This window comes from Electrona antarctica, assembly GCF_951216825.1.
Source record: "Electrona antarctica genome assembly, chromosome: 12".
NCBI lineage: Eukaryota > Metazoa > Chordata > Actinopteri > Myctophiformes > Myctophidae > Electrona > Electrona antarctica.
The window spans coordinates 27,620,382-27,643,620 of record NC_136793.1 but is presented as its reverse complement, the minus strand read 5'-3'; the positions used below and the strand labels follow the sequence as shown (position 1 = coordinate 27,643,620).

Sequence of the window (23,239 nt, the reverse complement as noted above, 5' to 3'; positions counted from 1 at the left end):
ACGGAGGGTCAACGGGTGCTCGGGACGCTGGAAACTGAGCCCGATACGGACTATGACGCAGGCGCTTTTTGTTTAGACAACGACGCCAGCTGCCCGGTGAGTCTGTCCACCAGTATGTGGCTAACCTGCGGGGGCTGGCTAGCTCATGCAAGTTTGGCGCGCTGCAGGATGAAATGATCCGTGACCAACTAATTGAACACACAAGCAACGTGAAAGTGCGTGAGAGACTGTTAATGGAAAAGGATGAACTGTCGCTGTCCGATGCCGTTGCTATTGCCTTTAACGTTGAGAGTGCAACTGCGTGTGCAGCTATGTTAACTACACAACAAGTGGCCACATCTAGCCGGACGTCCGATCACTCTCTGCTCCCGCCGCCGCCACACAGCGACGCAACGGACCCTGACTCCACAGCTGTGATGCAACTGGGACGACGTCAGCAACCTCGGCCCCGCCCACAACCACAACAACAGCCCTGTGGTAACTGTGGGTCTCGGACACATGCTTCGAGAGCCCAGGACTGCCCTGCCCGTGGCCAGTCATGCCGTAACTGCGGTAAGCTAAATCATTTCGCTGCTGTCTGTCGCTCTGCCCCGGACTCCCAGTCTGGTCCCACTGTTATCCACAATGTGACCTCGGGTGCAGTGCCATTCAAGTCATGTTCAGTTTACCTCAATGATGTGTGCTGCCGTCTGCTGGTGGATACTGGTGCGGGCTGGTCTCTCCTGAACTTGGATACCTACAATAACTTTTTCAGTGCACTGCCCCTGTCCGCGCCCTCTACTGCCCTGTATGGTTATGGGGGGTCAGGCATCGACCTTTTGGGGTCTCTCCAGGTGACTGTCCGCTACGGGACTAAGACTGTGCCCGGTTGTGTCTTCCAGGTGGCCCGCCGGGGGGCTAACCTGATGGGTTTAGACCTGTTCACCGCTCTGGGGTTCTCTGTCCTGGACACAGGGGGGTCGGCCATTATGACTGTCACCACGTCATGGCAGCAGAAGTGGCCGTCTCTATTTCATGGTCTGGGCTGCCTCTCTGCTTTCGGCCACCAACCCCTCATCGACCCCTCAGTTAAGTCTGTCATCCAGCCACTGTGCCGCATCCCGCTGGCCCTACGTGACGGGGTCTCAGCTGAGCTACAGCAGCTACTGAAGCTGGTTTCATTGAACCAGTGGATGCTTCGCCCTGGGTTTCGAACCTGGTGGTGGCCAAAAAGAAGTCGGGGGGCCTGCGTGTCTGCGTGGACCTGCGTGCAGTTAATAAGGCAGTGGTCCCAGACCAGTACCCCCTCCCCACGTCAGAGGAGCTCACGGCTCAGTTCTACGGCTCTACAGTGTTCACTAAGCTCGACCTCAGACAGGGGTACCTGCAGGTGCCTCTTCACCCCAGCAGCAGAAACCTCACAGCCTTTGTCACACATGCCGGGGTGTTCCGCTACACTCGGATGCCGTTCGGACTCTGCTCCGCCCCTAGCTGCTTCCAGAAAGTCATGGTCTCTGTGCTGGCTGGTATACCGGGCGTGGCCATTTATCTCGATGATGTGGTGGTCCACGGGGCCACGGCTGACGTTCATGACGAGCGACTCAACATGGTGTTTGCTGCCCTGGCCAAGCACACCCTGACTCTCAATACTGACAAGTGTGTCCTCTCTGTTCCTGAAATTGAATTTGTAGTGTTCCGGCGGTCTGCAGGTGGCATAACTCCACTTCATTCCAACCTGGACGCAATTCAGGCCATCCCAGACCCCAGCTCAGCTTCCCAGGTTGCCTCATTCTTGGGCATGACCGGCTACTATTTGAGGTTTCTCCCACAGTACTCTGACACCACAGCCCCTCTGCGTCGGCTGCTGCGCAAGGACGTGCCCTTGGGTGTGGTCTCGGGAGTGCAGTGATGCTGTGCGTGCCCTCAAGACGCAGCTTACCTCTTTCCCAGTGTTGGCCCACTTTGACATAGCCAGCTCCACCCTCGTGACCTGTGACGCATCGTCTATAGCTATAGGAGCTGTGCTGTCGCAGATCCAGAACGGGGTCGAGAAACCCATCGCCTTCGCCTCCCGGGCCCTCAACCCGACTGAGCAGCGGTACTCCGTGGGCGAGCGAGAGGCCTTGGCCTGCATCTGGGCCTGTGAGAGGTGGCATCTCTATCTCTATGGCCGCTCTTTCACTCTCAGAACTGACCACCAGGCTCTTACGGCGCTGCTGTCCACGTCTGGGACAGGCCACAGACCACTCAGACTACACCGCTGGTATGACCGCCTCCGTCAGTACAATTTCGATCTGAAATTCACCCCGGGCAGAGACAATGTTGTGGCTGACCTGCTGTCCCGATCTGTCCCCGCCCCGGCCCCGACCCTGACCCTGCACGTCGACACTGACTGTATTGAACGGGACATTATTAACATGTTGCATGCGCCCCTTCAGGCCACTGTCTCTCTGCAGGAGCTCAAGGACGCTTCTGAACAGGACCCCATCCTTTCTGCCCTCCGCACCTACATTCATGATGGCTGGCCTCATGTGGTCCCGGGGGAGCTTGCTGCGTTCTCCCGTGTGCGTCAGGAGATCTCCTGTTGGAATGACACCTGTGTGGCACGTGGGCTGTGCACAGTGATTCCTGGTGCCCTGCGTGCACGCCTCTTGTCCATGGCGCACGAGGGCCACCTGGGCATCGTGAAGCTGAAACAGCGCTGCAGGGAACTGGTGTGGTGGCCAGGGATAGACCGGGACATCGAGGCCTTGGTCAAGGACTGCGCTGCCTGCCTCGTTAGTGGCAAGACAGGCCACCAGCCGCCCCCTCCCCTACAGCCTCTCGCCTGGCCTTCTCAGCCCTGGGATCACCTGCAGCTGGACGTCTGTGGTGAGATCCACGTGGTCCCACACCATCAGCGCTTCCTGATGGTTGTCTACGACCTGCACTCAAAATGGCCGGAAGTTGCCCCTACCGGTTCTGTGACCTCTCGGGTCCTCACCGACTTCCTGGACTCTCTCTTCTCCCGCTGGGGCCTTCCCCGGACCGTCACAACGGATAACGGCCCCCAGATGGTGTCCGCAGAGTTCACTAACTACCTCCAGAGCAAGGGTATCCGACATGTGCGCACTGCGTACTACCACCCCCAGGCCAACGGTGGTGTTGAACGTTTCAACCAGTCTCTGAAAAACGGCATCAGGGCACACACACATCAAGGGTGCTCGTTTTCCCAGGCACTCCGTCATACTCTGCTGCACTATAGAGCCACCAAGCACTCGACCACAGGCGTCTCCCCGGCCTCCCTCATGCTGGGCCGGGAGCTCGCTTTGCCCCTTGACAGGCTCCGTTCCACTACGCCCATTTCCCCGCCCCCTTCCCCTGTGGTTAGAGCCTCGGTCTCCCGTCAGCAGGCTCAGATGAAGCGCCGCTACGATCAGTCAAAACGGGCCAAGGAGCCACTCATCGCCGCCTCCGACTGGGTCAGGGTCCGTCGGCCTCATCGGGACAATAAAATGGCTTCATTCTGGTCCTCCCCCCTTCAAGTTGCTCGCCGGCTGGGCCCCGCCACCTACCTCCTCAACGATGGCTCTCGTTGGCACTCCAGCCGTCTTCGAAAGGTCCCTGCTCCTCCACACAGTTGAGACGCCTCGCTCTTTGGATTACGCCGTGACTGCGCCTCGCTCTATGGATTACCCCGTGGCTTTGCCTATTCCTGCACAGGTCGTGGACATTCCTGGGCCTGCTCGGCCTCAGGCCTGTGCCGCTCCACGTCCTACTCGCGTGCGTTCTCGCCCTGCCCGCTTACAGGACTATGTGTCGGGACTGTATGCTTGAACTTTTGCCAGGGGGGGGGGGGGGGGGGGGATGTTATGTCTCACTGACAGCTGTTTGTGAACTGACAGCTGTTTGATTGTGCTGCGCTCGTTGCATACTCCTGTGTTGCCTGTGTGATGATTGGGGGGATTATCTGGGATCTAGTACTTCAGTCTTGATACACAACATGATGTGATGTTGCTGCTTGCTGCCGTTGTTATTATTCTAAGTTTGAAAGTAAAGAAGAGTTGTGTTAAAACTGTGTCATGGTCCACTGATTGACAAACACCATATATATATCGGCTCCTCGTGGCTATCATTGTGCTAGTGTTGCATTTTCTGTTATTATAGTGACTCTTAGACAGCTTTGATGCCTATCCTACATATTAGTTTATTTACAAAAGTTTCTTTCCATTTAGCCTACTGTTCATTTAAAACCTGAAACTCATGGTTATCCCTGACCGTTGTTGGAAGTTCTTGTGATTGTTTTAAAAGCAAAATAATGTAAGGCAGGGTGAGTATACAATGCAAAGGGATTTTAAATAAAACTAAAAGGAAAATAATTAATTTAAACAAAAATAAAAAACAACAAATTTACAATGGAACTAAATAATAAGAAATATAATTACATTAGAATAGCTGGTTTTCCATCATATAACTAGAACGAGCTGATCGACTATGTGCACATGCATGCACGTGCATGTGACGTGCACGTGACGTCATTAAAATACAGCCCTACTAGTTAGAAAATCCACTGCACACCACGCATGGTATGGCAGTTCCGCAGAAACCCAATAGTGGACAGTGGTCACCCGGGGCTCTATACGTGGTCTGCTAGCTCTTTTTTTCCCTCTACAACAAATCCCTTCAGCCTTCACTGCTATGCTAGGGTTCATGTAGTCGGGCGTAGATAGATAGGCCCAATTCCAATCCGCTCCCTTGCTGACTCAATGAGCCCTCACTGACTTAGGTGCGTGTTCATGTGAAGTCTGTGAGGGCTTGAGGGCTGTCCCATTTGAAATCGGTAAGTCAGTGAGGGCTCAGCCCCGCCCCTTTATGCACCCTTTGCCAAAGTCAGCATCGATGCTGACTTTGGCTGACTTTGGCAAAATAATCACTCTTGAACCATGGGTCATGTTTTTTCTGGATTCCTTGGATCATATTATAGAGATTTTCCATCATTTCGTGTTTTCTTCAAAACACAGTTGCTAGGCCTACTACTCCTCATGCAAATCAAGTCATGTGATCAAGATGTATCAGTACATTGGCTACTATCAGCTTCCAAAGTTGGCTGGAGGAGCCCATTTAGAAAGTTTCTATGTGTAATGTGTTTCTAATAGAAACACATTCACCATCACTCGTACTCACTATGTACCCTCCCTGCACAGTTTCCTCATGGGATGGGGCCAGACGACACACTATGTGCCCTCCCTGCACAGTTTCCTCATGGGATGGGGCCAGACGACACACTCGACACAGGCTTATACTGTGTCTGTACCGCCTCAGATTATTATTGTTTCTCCCAAATATTTACATTTTGGTAATTGTTTTGTATATTTTTTTGAGAAACAATGTAGTGTTCAAGGCAAGTGAAACACAATTAAAACTTAACATTGAAAGAAAGGAAATATATCTATAGTTAAAAAAGAGAAACATTTTGATGAGGGAAAAAAATAAAGATCTTTATTTATTTATTATATTTGTTTTTCAAATCTGTCACTTGGTGGTGCCATGGTACGCTTTGGCCTACACTCTTGAACCATGGGTCATGTTTTTTCTGGATTCCTTGGATCATATTATAGAGATTTTCCACCATTTCAGTAGGTCAGACACTAACAACTAGAGGGCTTTCTGCCTGCTCTTGCTTCCATGGGGTCCCTTTTTATAATGCACTTTGTGTAATGGATTTTTCTATACACTTTTAAATGCACTTTCCACACATACACACTATTACTTAATGAAGCTTTTAATACACTGTTTTTATAATGTAATTCTGTCGTGTACCACCCCTGGATGGAGTGCAATGTTAATGCAAGCCAGGGACCATACTGTGCTGTAGGCCTACTAGGCTCAATGTCTAGCCTTAGCTTTAATTTATTCTCTGTGCCTTGCGAATGTTGGAGGAAGCAAAAGTTTTGTTTTTGGATGCCAAAAGAACAACACATGTGATAACGTTATTAGTTTATTGCAAAATCCCATTGCATAATTTGGTGATTATATGAAGTTTATTGTAGATGTACTGTAGGAAATGTTGGGATGCAAGGGCACTGTTGAGTTGAATGCCTATTGTGCTGTTTGGGGTGTAGGTGTCTTCTTACACCATTGCACTGTCACGTGTTGCTGCTGCTGCTGCATGTGATTAAATACCCAGTCTGCCTTTACATTATAGTGTCCCCTGTCAAAACAATACTCCCTTACTATTGGCCTATCATTCATTGCCAGTAACCAACCGTACGTACTCTGATATGTACTTTCTGAGCTTCAGACACAAATTACCATACAGTATTTCATAGCTATATTAGTGAACAGAATGTATAGGTAAGTGATTAAAGGAAAGGATATGAGACGGAGAGCAGGATATAAAGGCAGAGGACCACATTGATGGGCAGAGAGTGGACACAGGAATGGGAGAAATGTAATTAATCCTGATACTTCACGCACACTGAAATTAGCCCAGCTTGATCGAGACTGTCGATCATTTTCAACGTGCGGTGCTGTTGTACGATATAGTAAAAAAAAACTATGCGTGAAGAGAGGCCATCTGTCTTTGTGGTACACAGAACACTAGCACCTGGGAGCTCCTGTCTTGGAACAACCACAGCACCTGCGTTTGGGTTTGAGTGAGATGCACACAAGAATTAAACTGTGCCTGAGTTTATCCTCGGGCCTGTGTGTGCATCTGTGTCCGCTCTAAGTTTGTGTTTACCTATGTTTGTGTGGGATTACTTGTGTGTATGAGAGAGAGGAAGTTTGTATCAGTGATTTTTTTTGCTGCTGTACTTTTTTCTCTCTTTACATGTGTAATATGACAAATCTTAGCACAGAGCATTCACAAACTCTATGCCTCCCTTAAAATACGCATATATCTAGTTTGCGTCCGAGCATAGACGTGGTAACGCCCGCCTGCCTTTGATTGGCCTACCGACACTGCCCGTCTTGACTGTCTTACGCTATGCTGGATAGTCTGATGTGAGGTTTGTTGGGCTTCCTCCTCACGGAGTACACAGGCTGGGGCGCTAACTCATACTGCTCACCCGGGTGCCGTCTACATTCCGGCTGTCACCGGTCTCTCCGGTGGTCACCAGACTATACCTGGTTGTCACGTATAGTCTATTCCTATGAGTCACTAATTATAAATAGAAGTAAAAAACATTGCATGGATGCACCTGGGACGTATCCTCAGTGATGTATCCCAAGGTCATCAGCGTTTCGGTTCTCTCGAACATCATATCCCACACTCAGGCGACCCAGGCGGGGTGATCAAGTGCCGACTTACGTCCCAGTAGCTATACCCTCGATCAGTCCCATTAGGGAAAGACCAAGGCCACACAATCCGTTGGAACTACTCCAGAACTACTCTGCCGGGGCTGGGAGGTACACTTCTGGCGCATGGAAGGACTAGGCTTTGAATAACTCATTACAATGTGACATACTGTGTGTCTCTGTACTAGCAAGTTTAGAATCCTGCAGCAATTACAGTTTTGCAGACCTTTTGCATTCTAGTTGTCAGTTTTTAAGGGAATTATTTACAGTAGGCCAATTGGCCACAGTCTTTGCATACAGAAAACACTCTGATATTTTTCCTCCCTCTTCTGTTTCCGTCCTCTCTCCCTCCATACACCTCTCTCTTTCTCCCTTCCTTCCAACGCAGCATGTGAGCTGATGAACCGCGGCATCCTGGCATTGGTGAGCTCCATCGGTTGCATGTCGGCCGGCAGCCTCCAGACGCTGGCGGACGCCATGCACATCCCCCTCCTGTTCATCCAGCGATCCCCGGCCGGTACGCCCCGCTCAGCCTGTCCGGCCACCAGCCGCATCCCCGGGACAGATGACTACACACTGCAGGTCCGCCCGCCCGTCTACCTGAATGACGTCATCATGCAGGTGGTCTCCGAGTACGGCTGGCAGAAGTTCGTCCTCTTCTATGATTCTGACTTTGGTAAGTGAGAGGATTCATGTATATTCACAGTGGCTACTGTGCATAACACATTCTTATTTTCCCGTATGTCTACGGGAAAATAGAAAGCTACCACACTTGGTATAGGGACGTTCAAAGTCTGACTACCTATGCAGGGTAAAAAATAACACCAATAAGGGTGGGGCTATAACAGTATGTTGTAGAAGTATGTTGTAGAAACACTATTTTTCCCCACAGACTCCTTGGTCATAGTGATGGGAACTATCGTTCATTTCAGTGAACCGGATCATTGTTCGGTTGTTCAGTAAATAGATCCGTTCATTTTGTTCATTTTGGTCGTTCGGTTCCCGGAAGCTATATGATCTCCCCCTGCACAGACCCAGTCGGCAGAGGTCACTCGAGTCAGTTGAACACCACGTGATGTACCTTGACGGAAATCTATTGGTCGAGCCAGGCCGACCGTCTCTTAACTCTTTGAGAGTTTCAAGGATTTCTATATAGTTTTTAGACTTCTCTATGGCAGAATGGCGTTTTTGAATGATTTATTGAAAATTCTCTGTTGTGAATGTGTGACAACGAAAGACCTTCAGAGAAAGCTTGGCTTGTCTGCTTCCAGGAAAAAAATGAACTGAGTTGATAAAATGTTTAGTTTTTGTGTTGGAAGCCATTTAAAAGAGCCTGCATTTACACTGGGTAGTGTTTCTAAAAAAAAGTTATGCCCGGTTGAAGTTTTATTTTCTAAATAACTTTTTTTCTGCTGGGCGTACATAGCCATGCAATATCTCATTTTAAAGGGTGAGTTGTCTAGTTCAATTAAAATAAAATAAAAAGTTTCTCACATGTACCACTGTAGATATTTTGCCATCTATAAATAGCATGGTCAGTCATGATCAATCTGACCTATCCAGCTAAAAGTCCCCCTAGCTCTGAAATGGAACATCATATAAACTCAATTCTTTTTTGGGGTAAAATTAGACATTCTAACGCACATTTTGATATATACCATGTTTACATAGTCTTACCAGTACCTTGTCTATTCATGCATGTATCTCAAAAACCTGTTGTGAAGAAACAGTTTTGATAAAAAACACATCCAAGGACATTGTTTTTTATATGACTTTGTGCCCATGATATGTATCAAAATATAGACTTGAATGTATACTGTATTATAACAAAAAAATGGGTTCTTACCATCTACCGTTACAGAGTAAATCACAGTTGAAACTCGCTTAGTCAAACCATAAACCTCAGAATAGTGAACAAAATAGCCATGACAGGTCTAACTCATTGTAAAAGCGTCTTTTATTTTTTATGACTACTAACATAATACAATTATAATAAATATTACAGAAAATAAATAGGCCTACATACAAAACAGTTGTCCCCAAACTCCCCAGTGTCCCCAAACCACTGCATTCCAGTTGTTCTTGACGGTGTGTGTGTGTGTGTAGGCTAAATTAAAAAAAAACAACAACTGAAATGAATGAATGCATCCGGTTCAGTGTCGGAGAACTCCATCGCAGTCTTGACTCTTCGTCTTCATCATCATCATCATCATCATCATCATCATCATCATCTTCCTCCTCCTCATCTGATGCCAGTTCTAAATATATAAAAATAAACATTTAGCTGTAGTCAGCCCGGCCAATAGCCAGTTGGGGGGGGGGGGGGGGGGGGACGTAGGCTATCTGACATCGTCATCATCATCACACGGAGACACACTAAACAATGTACAATCATGATTGTATACAATATACAATGAATGCGATTATCATGCAAGCTCAGACGTCAATGAAACGTCATACAGATCTTATATAATACGCTACTGTTAGCTTCACTCCCCGTCCCCCCTCCGATCCTTGTAGCAAGGTCATCACGCGTTGCTTCAGTAAACGATGCATGTTTGTTCTCCGTCTTTGTAGACAGTAAATAAAAGGAGCGAACATTACTCTAAAGATCAGATCGCCTATAAGGCACGCTACAATATAAAATACTTGTACTGCCATGCGTGCATGCCTGCTACGATACATTTGTACTGCACCAACCAACCGATCGACACCAACCCCCCCTCCAGCCATTAGCCAGCACCAATGCACCAACCCCCCCATTAGCCAGCACCTTTGGTGCTGGCTAATGGCTGGGGGCCATCGTGGTGAGTCATTCTGGCGTCATGATCTGACTAGTAGTAGTAATTATCCAAGCATCTATTTGTAGCGATCATCTTATGATTTCTGATCACTATAGAAGGGCATTTTCTACAATAAGATTACCTCAAAACATTCCGGGTTGATAGTCTTCTTCAATGGTTTCCCGGTATAGCTCATCGGACGACGATAGGGAGACAATGAAAAAAGGAGGGAGGGAGCAGCGAGTCTCGCTGTAAGCACTGGACCAGGGCTACTCCGCCTGGAGAAGGCGACTGGGACGCGTATGGATCAATACTACTACCACAAAACTCGCTCAAATAAATAGTACTGCTTTCAACTTTTTCTGATAGAAAATCGCTCGGGCGAGACGGCAAAACAATAAACTATGAAGACTCCCTCTGCCCCCACTGTTTACAGGGGGTGGGACCAGCTTCCAATGGCAACACGTACACGTGTGTCACGTGACACGGGTTTTCTGGGTAATGTAGTTGGAATATAAGCTCAGGAATTTAAACAGCGCTTCGGAGCATATTAATATGTTTAGATTAATCAAAAACTCTGAAGACGCCAATTGGCGTCATTGATCATTTACGGAATTCTGATGAAGACGCCAATTGGCGTCTTTCACCTTCTAAGGGTTAAGGCTATGGATTGTCCCTGAGAGGGATAGGATTGTGAATAGACTAGCATCGAATATTTGAGCTCGTAATGGCTAAATACGGCATTAAAAAATTATGAATTTCTATCGAATATCTTAGTTACTATAAAACTGAGTTGATGTGTTTTTTTAAGGGTAACTGTTGCATTGTGGCAGAGTCAGGCGACCCGCAATGTCCCCCTAGTCACCAAGCCCCCATCTATGATGCCTTCTCTATTTCAGGATTACGTCCTCTGTCCTGTCCGGACCAACAGGGCTCCAAATGAGCTATATCGATTCTCACAATTTAAATAAATAAGCATAAACTAACTATTCTACATGAACAATGTTGGTAAAACTAAGATAATTGAGAGGAAATATATATTTTATATCCACAAATAAAATACATGTCCGATGTGGCATCATTAAAATATTAGTTAATTAGCCAGTCACTCAGAGAGAGAGAGAGAGAGAGAGAGAGAGACTTTATTAATCCCGAAGGAAATTTGTTTTGTCCAAAAGCTCCAGTGCAATACATACGTACAGAATATCAATAAAAAATAAGCATGATGAACATATAAAAATACATTACATCTGTGGAAAAATAGCGTGCAGTAAAAAAAGAAAGCTGTTGTTTAGTGTTTCTAAACGCTATAATCATCATACCGTTGTTTTGTTGACTCAAAGTTACAGTATTTCATATTTCCATCGATGTTGGCCATGGTTAGGCAAGTATTTTAACCATGTGAACCCTAATTCGTTGACCAGAGTCCCCAGCAATCTATTGGTCCCCTCACAGAGGTGGGTGTGTGGTAGACTAAAATTGGAGTATAAGGGCCTAAATGTTACAATAGAGAAGAGCAGGGGGACTAAACACAACCACACCAATTGTATAAGTTATATTTTATTAACATACTCTACCGTACAGATAGGGCAATAATATTGTATTCACACAGAAAGTTAGTTTGGTTAAATTTAGTTTGGTTTAAGTCTACACTGTCCACATTTGGTTCATACAATATAATAGGCACTATAATAGGCACTGCGCACGCACGCACGCACGCACGCACGCACGCACGCACGCACGCACGCACGCACGCACGCACGCACGCACGCACGCACGCACGCACGCACGCACGCACGCACACATGCACTCACAAAGTAGTTTCCCTGCCTGCAATTGTGCATATGGTAATAGAACACCTTGAACCTCCAGATGCATAAACATGAATACATGCACACAGTGATATTATGGTAGTTTAATGTCCAGCATTTACACATATTGTTGGTGCATGAAAAGCCACTCAGTAGCTGTATCCATGGGAGAGGGGAAGAGAGAAATGCTAAGAGGATATGTAGATGTGTTCTGAATGCATAATATTCCTCTGTCCATCTGTCTGTGTGTATGCTTTTCTTTCCTCTCTACTCTGTCTATCCATCCCTTCCTTCCTCCTTCTCTCCATCTCTTTCTTCATTCTCCCTCTTTCCAGACCATTAACTCTAACACTTGACTAGTAAATGTCCCGTGTCTCTTTCATAAAGTGCCACTCTGTCTCCACAATCTCCCAGCGTCCCTCTGGAACCATGGCGCTTAGCAGTTTTTATTTTTGTGTGTTCAAACATTCAGGTGTGTGCACACTGCACATGTATAGCATGCATATTCGTGTCTACTTGAATGAGTAGACCCTTTGGTAAGACTTAAGGTAAGACTATGTTAAGGTCAGGTCTATAATGCGTTATAATGCACTTATAAGCCATTATAACAGTTTATTCTCGAAATTACACTGAGTAATCAAATTCATTTTCAGTGTCGTCGAGTAATACAATATACTTGCTATATTTATTATAATTATTATAATTTGATTTCCTTTAGAGGATAGCCCCTTGAGATGTATCATCTCGTTTTAGAGGGGGTCCTCGGGCACAACACAATGAATACAGGACATAGACAAAACAATACATTAAACATGTCAACACAGAACAATACACTTACAACATCAACAAAACATAGGTGCTCTCCAATCCAAACCACTCAAACACTACATCAAGACCAGAAGCAACTGCACTGAAACACCTAACAAAATACTAATAATAGTGATACTAATAATGAAAATAATAGAAATAAAGATAAAGATAAAAAGAATAATCAAGCATTAAAGTACACACCTCTCTCCAAAAATCAAAAACAAGTACAAATGGGTTTCAGGTCTACAAGCAAAGAAGCCTTGAAAATGTTAAATGCCACAGACGAATAACAGTCTAAGTCCACACTATTGATCCATAATGTATAAATGATAGATAAGGTTTCAGGACAACGAGGCCTTTTCGTAGAGGGGTCAGAATGAAATTTGGACTTAGACTGTTTTTCGTCTGTGGTACTCGATCTCAAAGAAACAGACAAGTTGTTCCAATCAGATGGAGCTTAATAACCTATAACAGGGTTTATAAAGTATTATAACTTATAATAATATAATGTATATAAGTGCTGGTCATAATGCATTCTAATGCATCATAATGCAGTAATAATAATAATAATAATAGGCCTACTTATTTATAGTAATATATTATAATGCTTCACAACACTTGTTAAATGTTTAGAATTATGCATAACTTATAACAAAGACTTTATAACTAGTTAAGTTAAGGTACACAGAGCTTGTACTGCATTATGACCAGCACTTACAATATGTTATAAAGGTTGTTATAAGTTTTCATTCTTGATTAGTTTCTCAGTAATACGTTTTATAATGTCTTATAATAAGTGCTTAATAGACCTGACTTTTAGGTAAAGTGTTTCCAACAATTCTTTCACGGTCAATTACATAATGGACTCGTAACAAGGCACATGTGTGTCATTTTTTTTTCTTTTTTAAGATCTGTTTTGGGGCTTTTTATGTGACAGTAGTGACAGTAGACAGACAGGAGAGGGGGAGAGAGATGGGGAGTGACACACAGCACAGGCCGTCGGGCTCGGGAGTCGAACCCGTGGCACGCCATTCGACTAGTTTGGCAGCCTAGGTGCCCAGACGGTTCAGCTAACCGTCCAGGCCACATGTTTGTCATTTTGCCCTTCGACAACAGTTAGTGTATATTCCGGTTTGAACTGCCTGTCTAACACAGTAATAATCACCTTTAACTTTTATTGGCCAGAACATGTGAATATGCAAGGAATTTAACACCAATTTTACTCTTCGTGGCGTCTTCACTCTACAGGTATCGCTGCTCCACTAACATTTCTTTACCACAACGGCAACAATTAGGACGAATATATTGCTCTAATATAACTCTAATTTAACTTTATTAATCCAGCTTGCCGTGAAATGTTACTACAGTATATGTGACCATTTGCAATCAACATAGACAGTATATCAAGCAGCTATGTTTTCGACTGGATAATTGGTAATATGGAGAAGCACTTGTATTACTTATCACTATTGTGAAGCCAAAATAATGAAAAGTAAAAAGGGCAAAAGCAATGTATTTAGTTAATAATCAAGCCTGAGATTTCTTCATAGTATGCTGCACTTAACAGCAAGATAACGGCATGAGACGTAAAGTCGTGATTGTGGCATTTCAAGACACACTTAAGCCTGGTTAAGTCACGCACAGTCAGGCACAGTCAGGCGCACGCACGCACGCACGCACGCACGCACGCACGCACGCACGCACGCACGCACGCACGCACGCACGCACGCACGCACGCACACACACACACACACACACACTCACACCTCAATCCCCCATGTTCTTTGTGATCAATGATTCAGCAGATGACTCCGCTGGGATTTGGCCATTCTATCTGTCTCACAGAAGCCTTTCTCAAAGCTGTCGCTATTCTTCCCTAATGGCGTCACCTCTGCTCAACGAGAAAGAGAGAATGGTAGTGATAGGGACAGAAAGGGAAAATAGGACAGACAGTCTTTTCTGACGATAGTGTTCCCAAAAGGCATGACCTCTGTACAAGACAGGACAGTCCTTTAGAGAACACACAATGGACTGTGAGCTGAAGTGCTTCGGTCCCATTCCCCATTTTCAGCTCTACTGATGCGTTCTGGACATTGAGGACTCATGTTTTCTCTCTATTGTATCCCTCTCTGTCCTTTCGGTGATTCCATCCTCACACATTGCTGCTCTCTCGACATGCCATTTTGTTCAGAGAATATAAGCGACAACTCTGTATTTGCTGCTGAGTAACCTATCCAGTAACAATCCAAACAGAACCATGGTGACTCTCCATGGCCAACCTGACAGTGACCAGGCACAAAAGTGAACCAATTAGAAGCACTTTTAACAATCACTGACATTAATAAAACTCTTGTTGTCAGGATATAAAGGCTACCAAAATACAATGGCAAGTTTGGCAACCATTTTAACAAAAGAGATCTATGATCAGCAGAGTGCTAATGAGAGATGAATTAAAAGGGTTTGTATTTTGGATAAGAAAGTATTGTAGTCACCGAATCCGATGAAATTGTTAGTTTATCATTGCAATGGATGAGGTTCAAAATGCAGGGGTGTATGATAACTGTCAATTGTCAACTAAGAAAAGGCAGAGATTGTTAATTGTTTAAAAGTTGATCAATAGCAAATGACCAATAATAGAATGATGGGAGATGTCCAGATACCTGCACCTGGTTTCACTTTATACTATTCTTGCCATTTGCAGACAGGGAAATGCACCACATGAATCATTGTAAAGTTTGACAGAAGTCTTTAGTATAAGGGAATGAAGCTGTGTACTTTGGCTGCTTGAATGGTTTCCCACAGAGAGACTTTATCCAGATGAGACAGGAAGACAAGAGGGCTATCAGGAGATAATGAGAGGGCTTGAGACAAGGTACAATAGGTCATACTGTACTTTCAAATGAAGATGTTCTAGATATAATCAGTTTGACTTTGAGGCTGATGGGAAGAAGGAAGGAACTGAAGTTCAGAAGTAAGAGGAGTTTTGAATATATACTTTATTAACTCATCCACTGCCATTGATACATTTTGACTAGGGATGTACCGATGACACATTTTGGCGATTAATACCTGATAATAAATTTCTGTTATGGCCGATAACTGATATAAACCGATGTCGATATGATCTCATTATGTAGCCTATTGAAAAATCACACCCGTGTGAAGTGAGGGGCACTCTTATCATCGTACATCATCATACATCATCTCATTCCGGCCAAACACTGGTATTGTCAATGGTATTTAATGTTTGTGTTAGGACAAAGTTTGTGTTGCACACACACTAAATGCTCGACATAGGGGCTATTGCCCCTCAATTTGTTTTGTCCATTCTGATTATGAATGTACCCCCTGTGAAACAGGGTTTCTATCTGCAGGTTTAGGCAAGTCAGATTTAACTTTTTTAATACCTTATATTTAATGTTGTGAGCTTGTAGATCTGTCCAAGCTACAGGTATATTGTTGCCAAGTCTGTTCATTATAAGCTAGCTATTTTACATCTTCTCATGAATAACTGAATGTATGTGATTGGTTTGTTAAATTTACATCATATTTGGCGGACATTTGACCTAATTTCTCCTTTCATTGTCAATGGCAAATATTGAGACGTGTGGGGACAAGATTTAGCGGACAAAAGCTGTATATAGCGCCCCTCAAAAAGTTAGGACAGAAAAGTGAAGACTTGAAAGTGAAGACGCAAATTGCGATTGGCCGGAATGTGAAGATGTATGATGACAGGAGCGCCCCTCACTTCACACGGATGTGATTGATTTTTTTCTCTCTCGGCTTTCTGTTGCTATAGACAACTTTTTTGGGAAAAATAAGCTACATTCAACTGCCAAGTGCTATACACTCTCTGTCTTATGTCGTGACAAGGCTTTTCTCTTTGCAGATGAGTAAGGCTAGGAATGAGGCTATACCTGGCAGTTATGACTTGAGTCATTCTTGTTAGTGACATTGTTAGTAAACCATGAGATGCAAGCATATAGTTACTGTAACTAGAGTTGAGTTGGAAGTGAAATACTCACGACTTCCATCTGTTGACCTCATATCGACTGCCTTCAGGCAGAGAAAGGCAGACTTAGTTTTCCCTACATTGTGAAGAATGTGAAGTGTCTGGTGAAATAAAATGGCAAGCTAAAAATATGAATGTCAATGCATCACTAACAAGGTACGGTATGTACTCTAGATAAAATATCCAGTGAACATTAACATGTCCATATAGACCTTTCAAAAACACTCTAGGCAGAGGGAGACAACAGAAACGTGCAATGGGGGCTTTAATATATAATTTTAAAGATTTTATATAACCGAGTCTGAGAGTGTGTGTGTGTGTGTGTGTGTGTGTGTGTGTGTGTGTGTGTGTGTGTGTGTGTGTGTGTGTGTGTGTGTGCGTGTGTGTCTCTCTCGCATGTGTGAATGTAAATAATGCACCATTACTATTTTACAGATTGGCAGTGAAAACTGTTACAACAACTGAGGAATGGATATATATATATATATATATATATATATATATATATATATATATATATATATACAGTGTATATACTCAAGGGAGCTTTATATGGACCTTATTTAAATACTGCATCTGACCAAAATGGACTTAGAATAACAGGATTAACATGTCAAAATAACCGTCAGGGTGAATAAGACATAAGGCAGCAGGGGACAGAAAGGATGGTTTAGAGAGTTAAGGAGGAGTCCTGATGCAGTCACACTGGGAAATGGAAGGAGATTCATTTTCTATAGGAGGCATGTAGGAAAATACACAGCAAACCCCTTAGTTTTACCTTAACTCTGAGAGAGTAAACATGGACCCTTAGCGTTCAATCTTGAGTTAACCCTCTTATGGCCACCCATTAACAGTAGATTGTGCCTTCTACCTGCACTATTCATATGTTTAATTCATCATTTTAATGCCAATAGACAAATCTGTGACATACACACTATATCTCATGTGTATCTCCTGTGTGACTGGCGCTTAAACTGGCATTTAAAAGTGTATGTCAATATTTAATAATGTTCCTTAACCCATTCTGGACGGGAACCCCTTTTGGTGTTTTAACTAAGCATTTTGTTATACTTTAGCTATTGAAAAATAGCAGATCTACAAGCTCATAGCGCGCCACCGAGTGGCGCGCTACGAGCTTGTAGGTCTGCTATTTTTGAAAAATCGTGAAAATGCGGCACAAATCTTTGAATATATATTCTTTCAGAAGACTTGTTTTTTATTTCGACGTCAGGCCGAAATAAAAAACGATTACGTCATTTATGTAATTTACGTCAAGGGTAATGAGGAATTCATTACGTCAATTACGTCAATAGCCATGATGGGTTAAGTTACATTAACATTTCTTCTGCTGAAACCTGTGGACCAATATGAGACTGTGGACCAATATGAGACCAATATGAGACTGAGACCATTAATCAAGAACTTAATGTGTGTAATATGAGTGGTTAGAGTGGCCATCTCGGAATCAGAATGTTGCCAGTTTGTTTCTGTCTCTTTTTGTATAACCCATTGAGCGTTAACACAATTTATTTTTACTCATTTGAAGTATAATGTGTAGAGTTCATAGTGATAAAATGATTTTGCAGCAGTATAATTGTACTTTAACCTCCCATATTGTGCATTTTGTTTGGTCAAAGTCTTTTTGAAGCTTACCTTAAAAATGCTGGTTGTTTTGTGAACTCTGCATTCTGCAAAGATCTCCAAAGCATTAATATAGCGTTTTACTTTTTGAAGGGTGCTAGCCCCTCCTATACCCAGCTTTGTGTGTGCGAGGACAGAAAAGCGAGGAAGATGATACGAGCGCCATCACTTCACACGGGTGTGATTTTTCAGACTAGCACTTACTAAAAATAGTTTTGTTGCAGTACATGCAACTCGGGTGAGGAGTGATATTCGTAACACGGGTCCTCCCTGACAGAGACGACAACTGCATTGGCACCTGTTCTTGTATGAAGCCATGCTTGGAGATTGTCCTAAATACATCTCATCATTTCTGAAATGGGACTTTGAACCCTACCACACCAGATCAAGTAATTTCCCCAAATTCAAGGTACCAAAAGTTAACTCTGAACTTGGTAGATCTGCAAACTACATTCAAATTGACCACATTGGTACCCCTGAGTCGTTTTAAAACCTTGGTGAGCATACAGATCCCCACAATATGTAACGTGTGTGTTTTTAGATCATTTTGAAATTTGGGTAACACTTGCTATGCATCCCATGTTTATAACACATTATGAACACACTTATAAGACATTATAATCTTCTCATAACCATGTATAATTATATTTATAAGCGCTCATAAATAATCATAATACTTTATAACCTTAATCATAACACAATAAACACATTATAAACTTTATTATAATGAGTTATAATAAAGTTATAATAAAGTAAGTATTATAATACTTCATAACTTGCTATGTCCGGACAAGATAATATCTCGTCCGGACGAGATAATTTATTTTTCTTACCATGGCCACTCAAGGGACTCTGTAGTATTCCATGTTTATAACGGGGGGTTCTTAAACCACACCATGGGACATGTGGACAGGGACTTTAGTCAATCAATCAGCACTTCTTCTTAACTCATAGCATTAGTCAAACAACATGGAGTAGTGTGTGACTAACAGGGATAGTCACAGAGGACCAGTGGAGGCCAGAAGATATGCTGTTGGGTAGGGGAAGTAAGATGAGAATTGAAACGCCTTTGGAAACACATAAGCCTTTTTCACATGGAGGATGAGGAAACCATAACCTGTTTTGGCATTATGAGTTCTCATTCTATAAGTATGGACTTGAAAGGGAGAGTACTACTACCATAGGCACTGCTGGAAAGTAAGTCTTTATAGTTATATTTTTATTTTGAGGTATTTTACATTCCTTTTCGGGTTTATGATCCGGCCAGGAGCGGGTGATATTATTACGTCATGTTGTAGTCATTGTTTTGTAGCCATCAGGCTGAAACCCTCAATCTGGAACTTCCTTTCCCTCAAACTGATTTTTCCCAATAAAAGCCGCAGGCTACGAGAGACTCACGCTTTTATTGTTATTCTCCCGGTTTGAGGGAAAGGAAGTTCCAGATTGAGGGTCTTCATTCAGTTGAAGGTCTGATGACCAACCAATTGCGCTGTATGGCAGTGAGGTTTGGGGTCCACTCAGTCACCAGGACTATACACTAGATGGGACAAACATCCCACAGAAACCCTGCATGCAGAATTCTGTAGGTCCATATTAAACATCCAAAGAAAAACACCAACCAACGCATGCAGGGCAGAATTAGGCCATTATCCATTCATTATTAAATGAATGGGTGCCACAATTTTTGTATTTTTCCAGTTTTTCATGTGTCTATGAGGTGACAGTACTTCATTAGACACCCTGGAGTCGTTTTTATGTGAAATTGTGTATTAACTTTGTATTTAGGGTTTCTTCCTGGAAGCTGAACCCTTGACAGTCAAACGGGCCAATGAAATAAACAGTAAAATAGTGACATCACACTATCAGCCCCTCCCGTAACCCCTCCTCCTTTATCATACAACTACAGCTGTGGGTGCGGCTTCAGTTCAGGTGGATCACCACCCATCACCACCCACCAGGCAAACCAGGCATACTTAATGAACTGGTGGGCGTGTCCACATAAAAGCATGATTTTAACAAATACTGTACACTTTTTGGAAAAAGTTCTTCCTCCTTCTATTATAATAATACCTGATTATTATGTTTTAGGGTGGAAAAAAATCGTGGCACTCCATCTTTAACATTAGGAAAAGAACACGAACATTTTGGTTGCACCTTAAATCAAGCCCCCAAGACAGCCTGGGATTCCAGGCCCTGCAATCCCAGGACATGAAACCCCAAAAGAGTCCCTTCTGCCAACGTCATCTGGGCCCCCCCCTATCCGATACTCCCCCAGTGAATGATATGGTCCAAATGTTTAATCTTAAACTAGAGTCAGCTCTTGACATAGTGGCTCCTATGAAAACTAAAAAGAAACAGAACACCAGAGTAACACCCTGGATAAATGAGCATACACGTTCACTGAAGCAAGATTGTCGTAGAGCTGAGCGAGCTTGGAGAAAAAACAAACTCACCATCCACCTAGAGATTCTTAAAAAGTCAACAGTCACCTATAACAAAGCCCTGCGTCTGGCAAGGCAGGCTTATTTCTCTGGCATTATTAACGAGAACAAGAAAAATGCCAGAGTCTTATTCTCTACCATTGAACGACTTTTAAACCCCCCCCAGTCCTACAAGCAGTCGTTCCCGGCCTCTAAAGCTAAGTGTAATGAGTTTGTATGCTTTTTTGATAACAAAATTTGTAACATTAGAGCTGATATTATGAATGGTGCTGCTGCTAGCTCAAGCCCTCAAACAGCAGCTAATGGTGCCAGGGTTGATCTCTCCAGGGGGAGCCTATTGTCTTTCTGTACAATTGATGAAGACGAACTCCGAAAAACCATATCTCAGATGACATCATCCTCCTGTTCATTGGACACAATTCCCACCACCTTTCTCAAAGAGGTTTTAGACAGTGTGATTGGAGATATCCTAAAAATTGTAAACAGCTCTCTACAATCAGGCGTCTTTCCAGACTCACTGAAGACGGCTGTAGTTAGGCCCTTACTCAAGAAACACAATCTTGATCCCTCTGTGCTGGGTAACTACCGACCCATTTCTAATCTGCCCTTTCTGGGCAAGGTTTTAGAAAAATGCATCTTTCATCAATTGGATGTGTTTCTACAGAACAACAATGTGCATAACAAATTCCAATCTGGCTTTAGGAAAGGCCACAGCACAGAAACAGCACTTGTAAAAGTAATGAATGATCTTAGGGTGTCTGCTGACAAGAAACATGTTTCCGTTCTTTTACTTCTAGATCTAACGGCTGCATTTGACACGATTGACCATTCAATTTTAATACAGCGTCTGGAGCACTGGGTAGGCCTGTCTGGCACGGCCCTGTCCTGGTTTTCCTCCTACCTAACAAACAGAAGCTATTTTGTCAATCTAGCTGAGTTTGACTCAGACAAACACAACATCAGTTCTGGTATTCCACAGGGCTCAATTATTGGTCCTCTGTTATTCTCCCTGTACATACTGCCATTGGGAGAGCTCATTACCAATCACGGAATCAATTTTCATTTCTATGCTGATGATACCCAACTATATCTTTCTGTAGATCCAGATGATCTCTGTGCCTTAGACCCGCTGTTGACCTGTCTGTCTAGCATTAAATGCTGGATGAGTGAGAACTTTCTCAAGCTAAATGAGGATAAGACAGAAGTTCTCATAATCGGTTCTAGTGAGCAGAAAGAATCGATAAAAAGCAGACTTGGCAACCTGACTGTAGAAAGTAACAGTACAGTAAAGAACTTGGGGATCACTATTGATTCTGAACTGAATTTTAATTCACACATTAATCATGTTACCAAGATTGCCTTTTTTCATCTTAGAAATATTGCACGAATCAGAGCCTATTTGTCACTGGACGATGCAAAAACGCTAATCCACGCCTTTGTTTTTTCTCGGCTTGATTACTGCAATGCACTTTTTTCTGGATTGCCTAAGAAATCAACTGACAGATTACAACTTGTCCAAAATGCAGCAGCCAGAGTCTTAACTAGAACTAAGATGAGAGAACATATTACTCCAGTCTTGGCCTCATTGCACTGGCTTCCGGTTGTTTTTAGGATTGATTTTAAAATTCTTTTACTTGTTTATAAAGCTCTCAATGGTCTCGCACCTTCCTACCTACATGACTGCCTGCCGAAATATGTCCCAAACCGCCCCCTAAGGTCTTCCACTGCTGGCCTGCTCGCTTTGCCTAAAAAAATGGCAACTAAAAAATACGGGGAAGCAGCTTTTTGCTTCTACGGGCCGACGGCGTGGAACAAACTCCCACTGTACCTTCGACAGGCAGCCTCTGTAGACATTTTTAAAGCTCAGCTCAAGACCCACTTTTACACCCTTGCTTTTAATTGATTTATTTGTCTTTTTAAAAAAAAATTATTCATGTCCTCACTGTATTGTTTATGCCCTGCCTTTCTTTTCTTTTTTGTGTAAAGCACTTTGAGCTGCATTTCATGTCATGAAAGGTGCTATACAAATAAAGTTTTATTATTATTATTATTAACTAGTCCTTGGACTTATTGATCACTCACAACCCAACAACAGTGTCCAGCCTCAACCTCAGACCACCACTGCTTTGCAACCACTAATTAGAGTCAACCAAATTAAAGACACCTATCTGGAACATTAGACCAATCAAACCAAAACTCAAAACAAACTTAATTGCTATCTGGCCCTAAACATGAATATAAACTGGCAGAGTCTGTTTTCGGTCAAAGATAAAAAGCAGAGACAGATCTTGACCAAATACAGAATGAGTGACCACAGTGTGGCCATAGAGAAAGGATAACACAAGAAGTCCAATATCTACCTCCAGAACAAAGAGTGTGTGGTCACTGTACCACAGCTGAGGTGGAGACTGAAGGCCTATTGATAGTCTGGATTTTCGGTGGTGAGGTGACCACCGCTCCGGTGGTGAGCTGACCACCGGAGCT

At 43.6% G+C, this 23,239-nt stretch overlaps 1 protein-coding gene across 2 annotated transcripts in view; it reads left to right on the top strand.

Moving 5' to 3' along the window:
- Positions 1-23,239, top strand: part of grid2 (glutamate receptor, ionotropic, delta 2) — a gene marked incomplete at its 3' end in the record, with an annotated part of 744,548 nt that overhangs the window by 424,263 nt on the left and 297,046 nt on the right. For both annotated transcript variants that reach the window (XM_079516745.1, XM_079516744.1), the window contains exon 3: positions 7,646-7,933. In XM_079516745.1, coding sequence (XP_079372871.1) covers positions 7,646-7,933 — 288 coding nt within the window. The remainder of the gene's footprint in view (positions 1-7,645; positions 7,934-23,239) is intronic.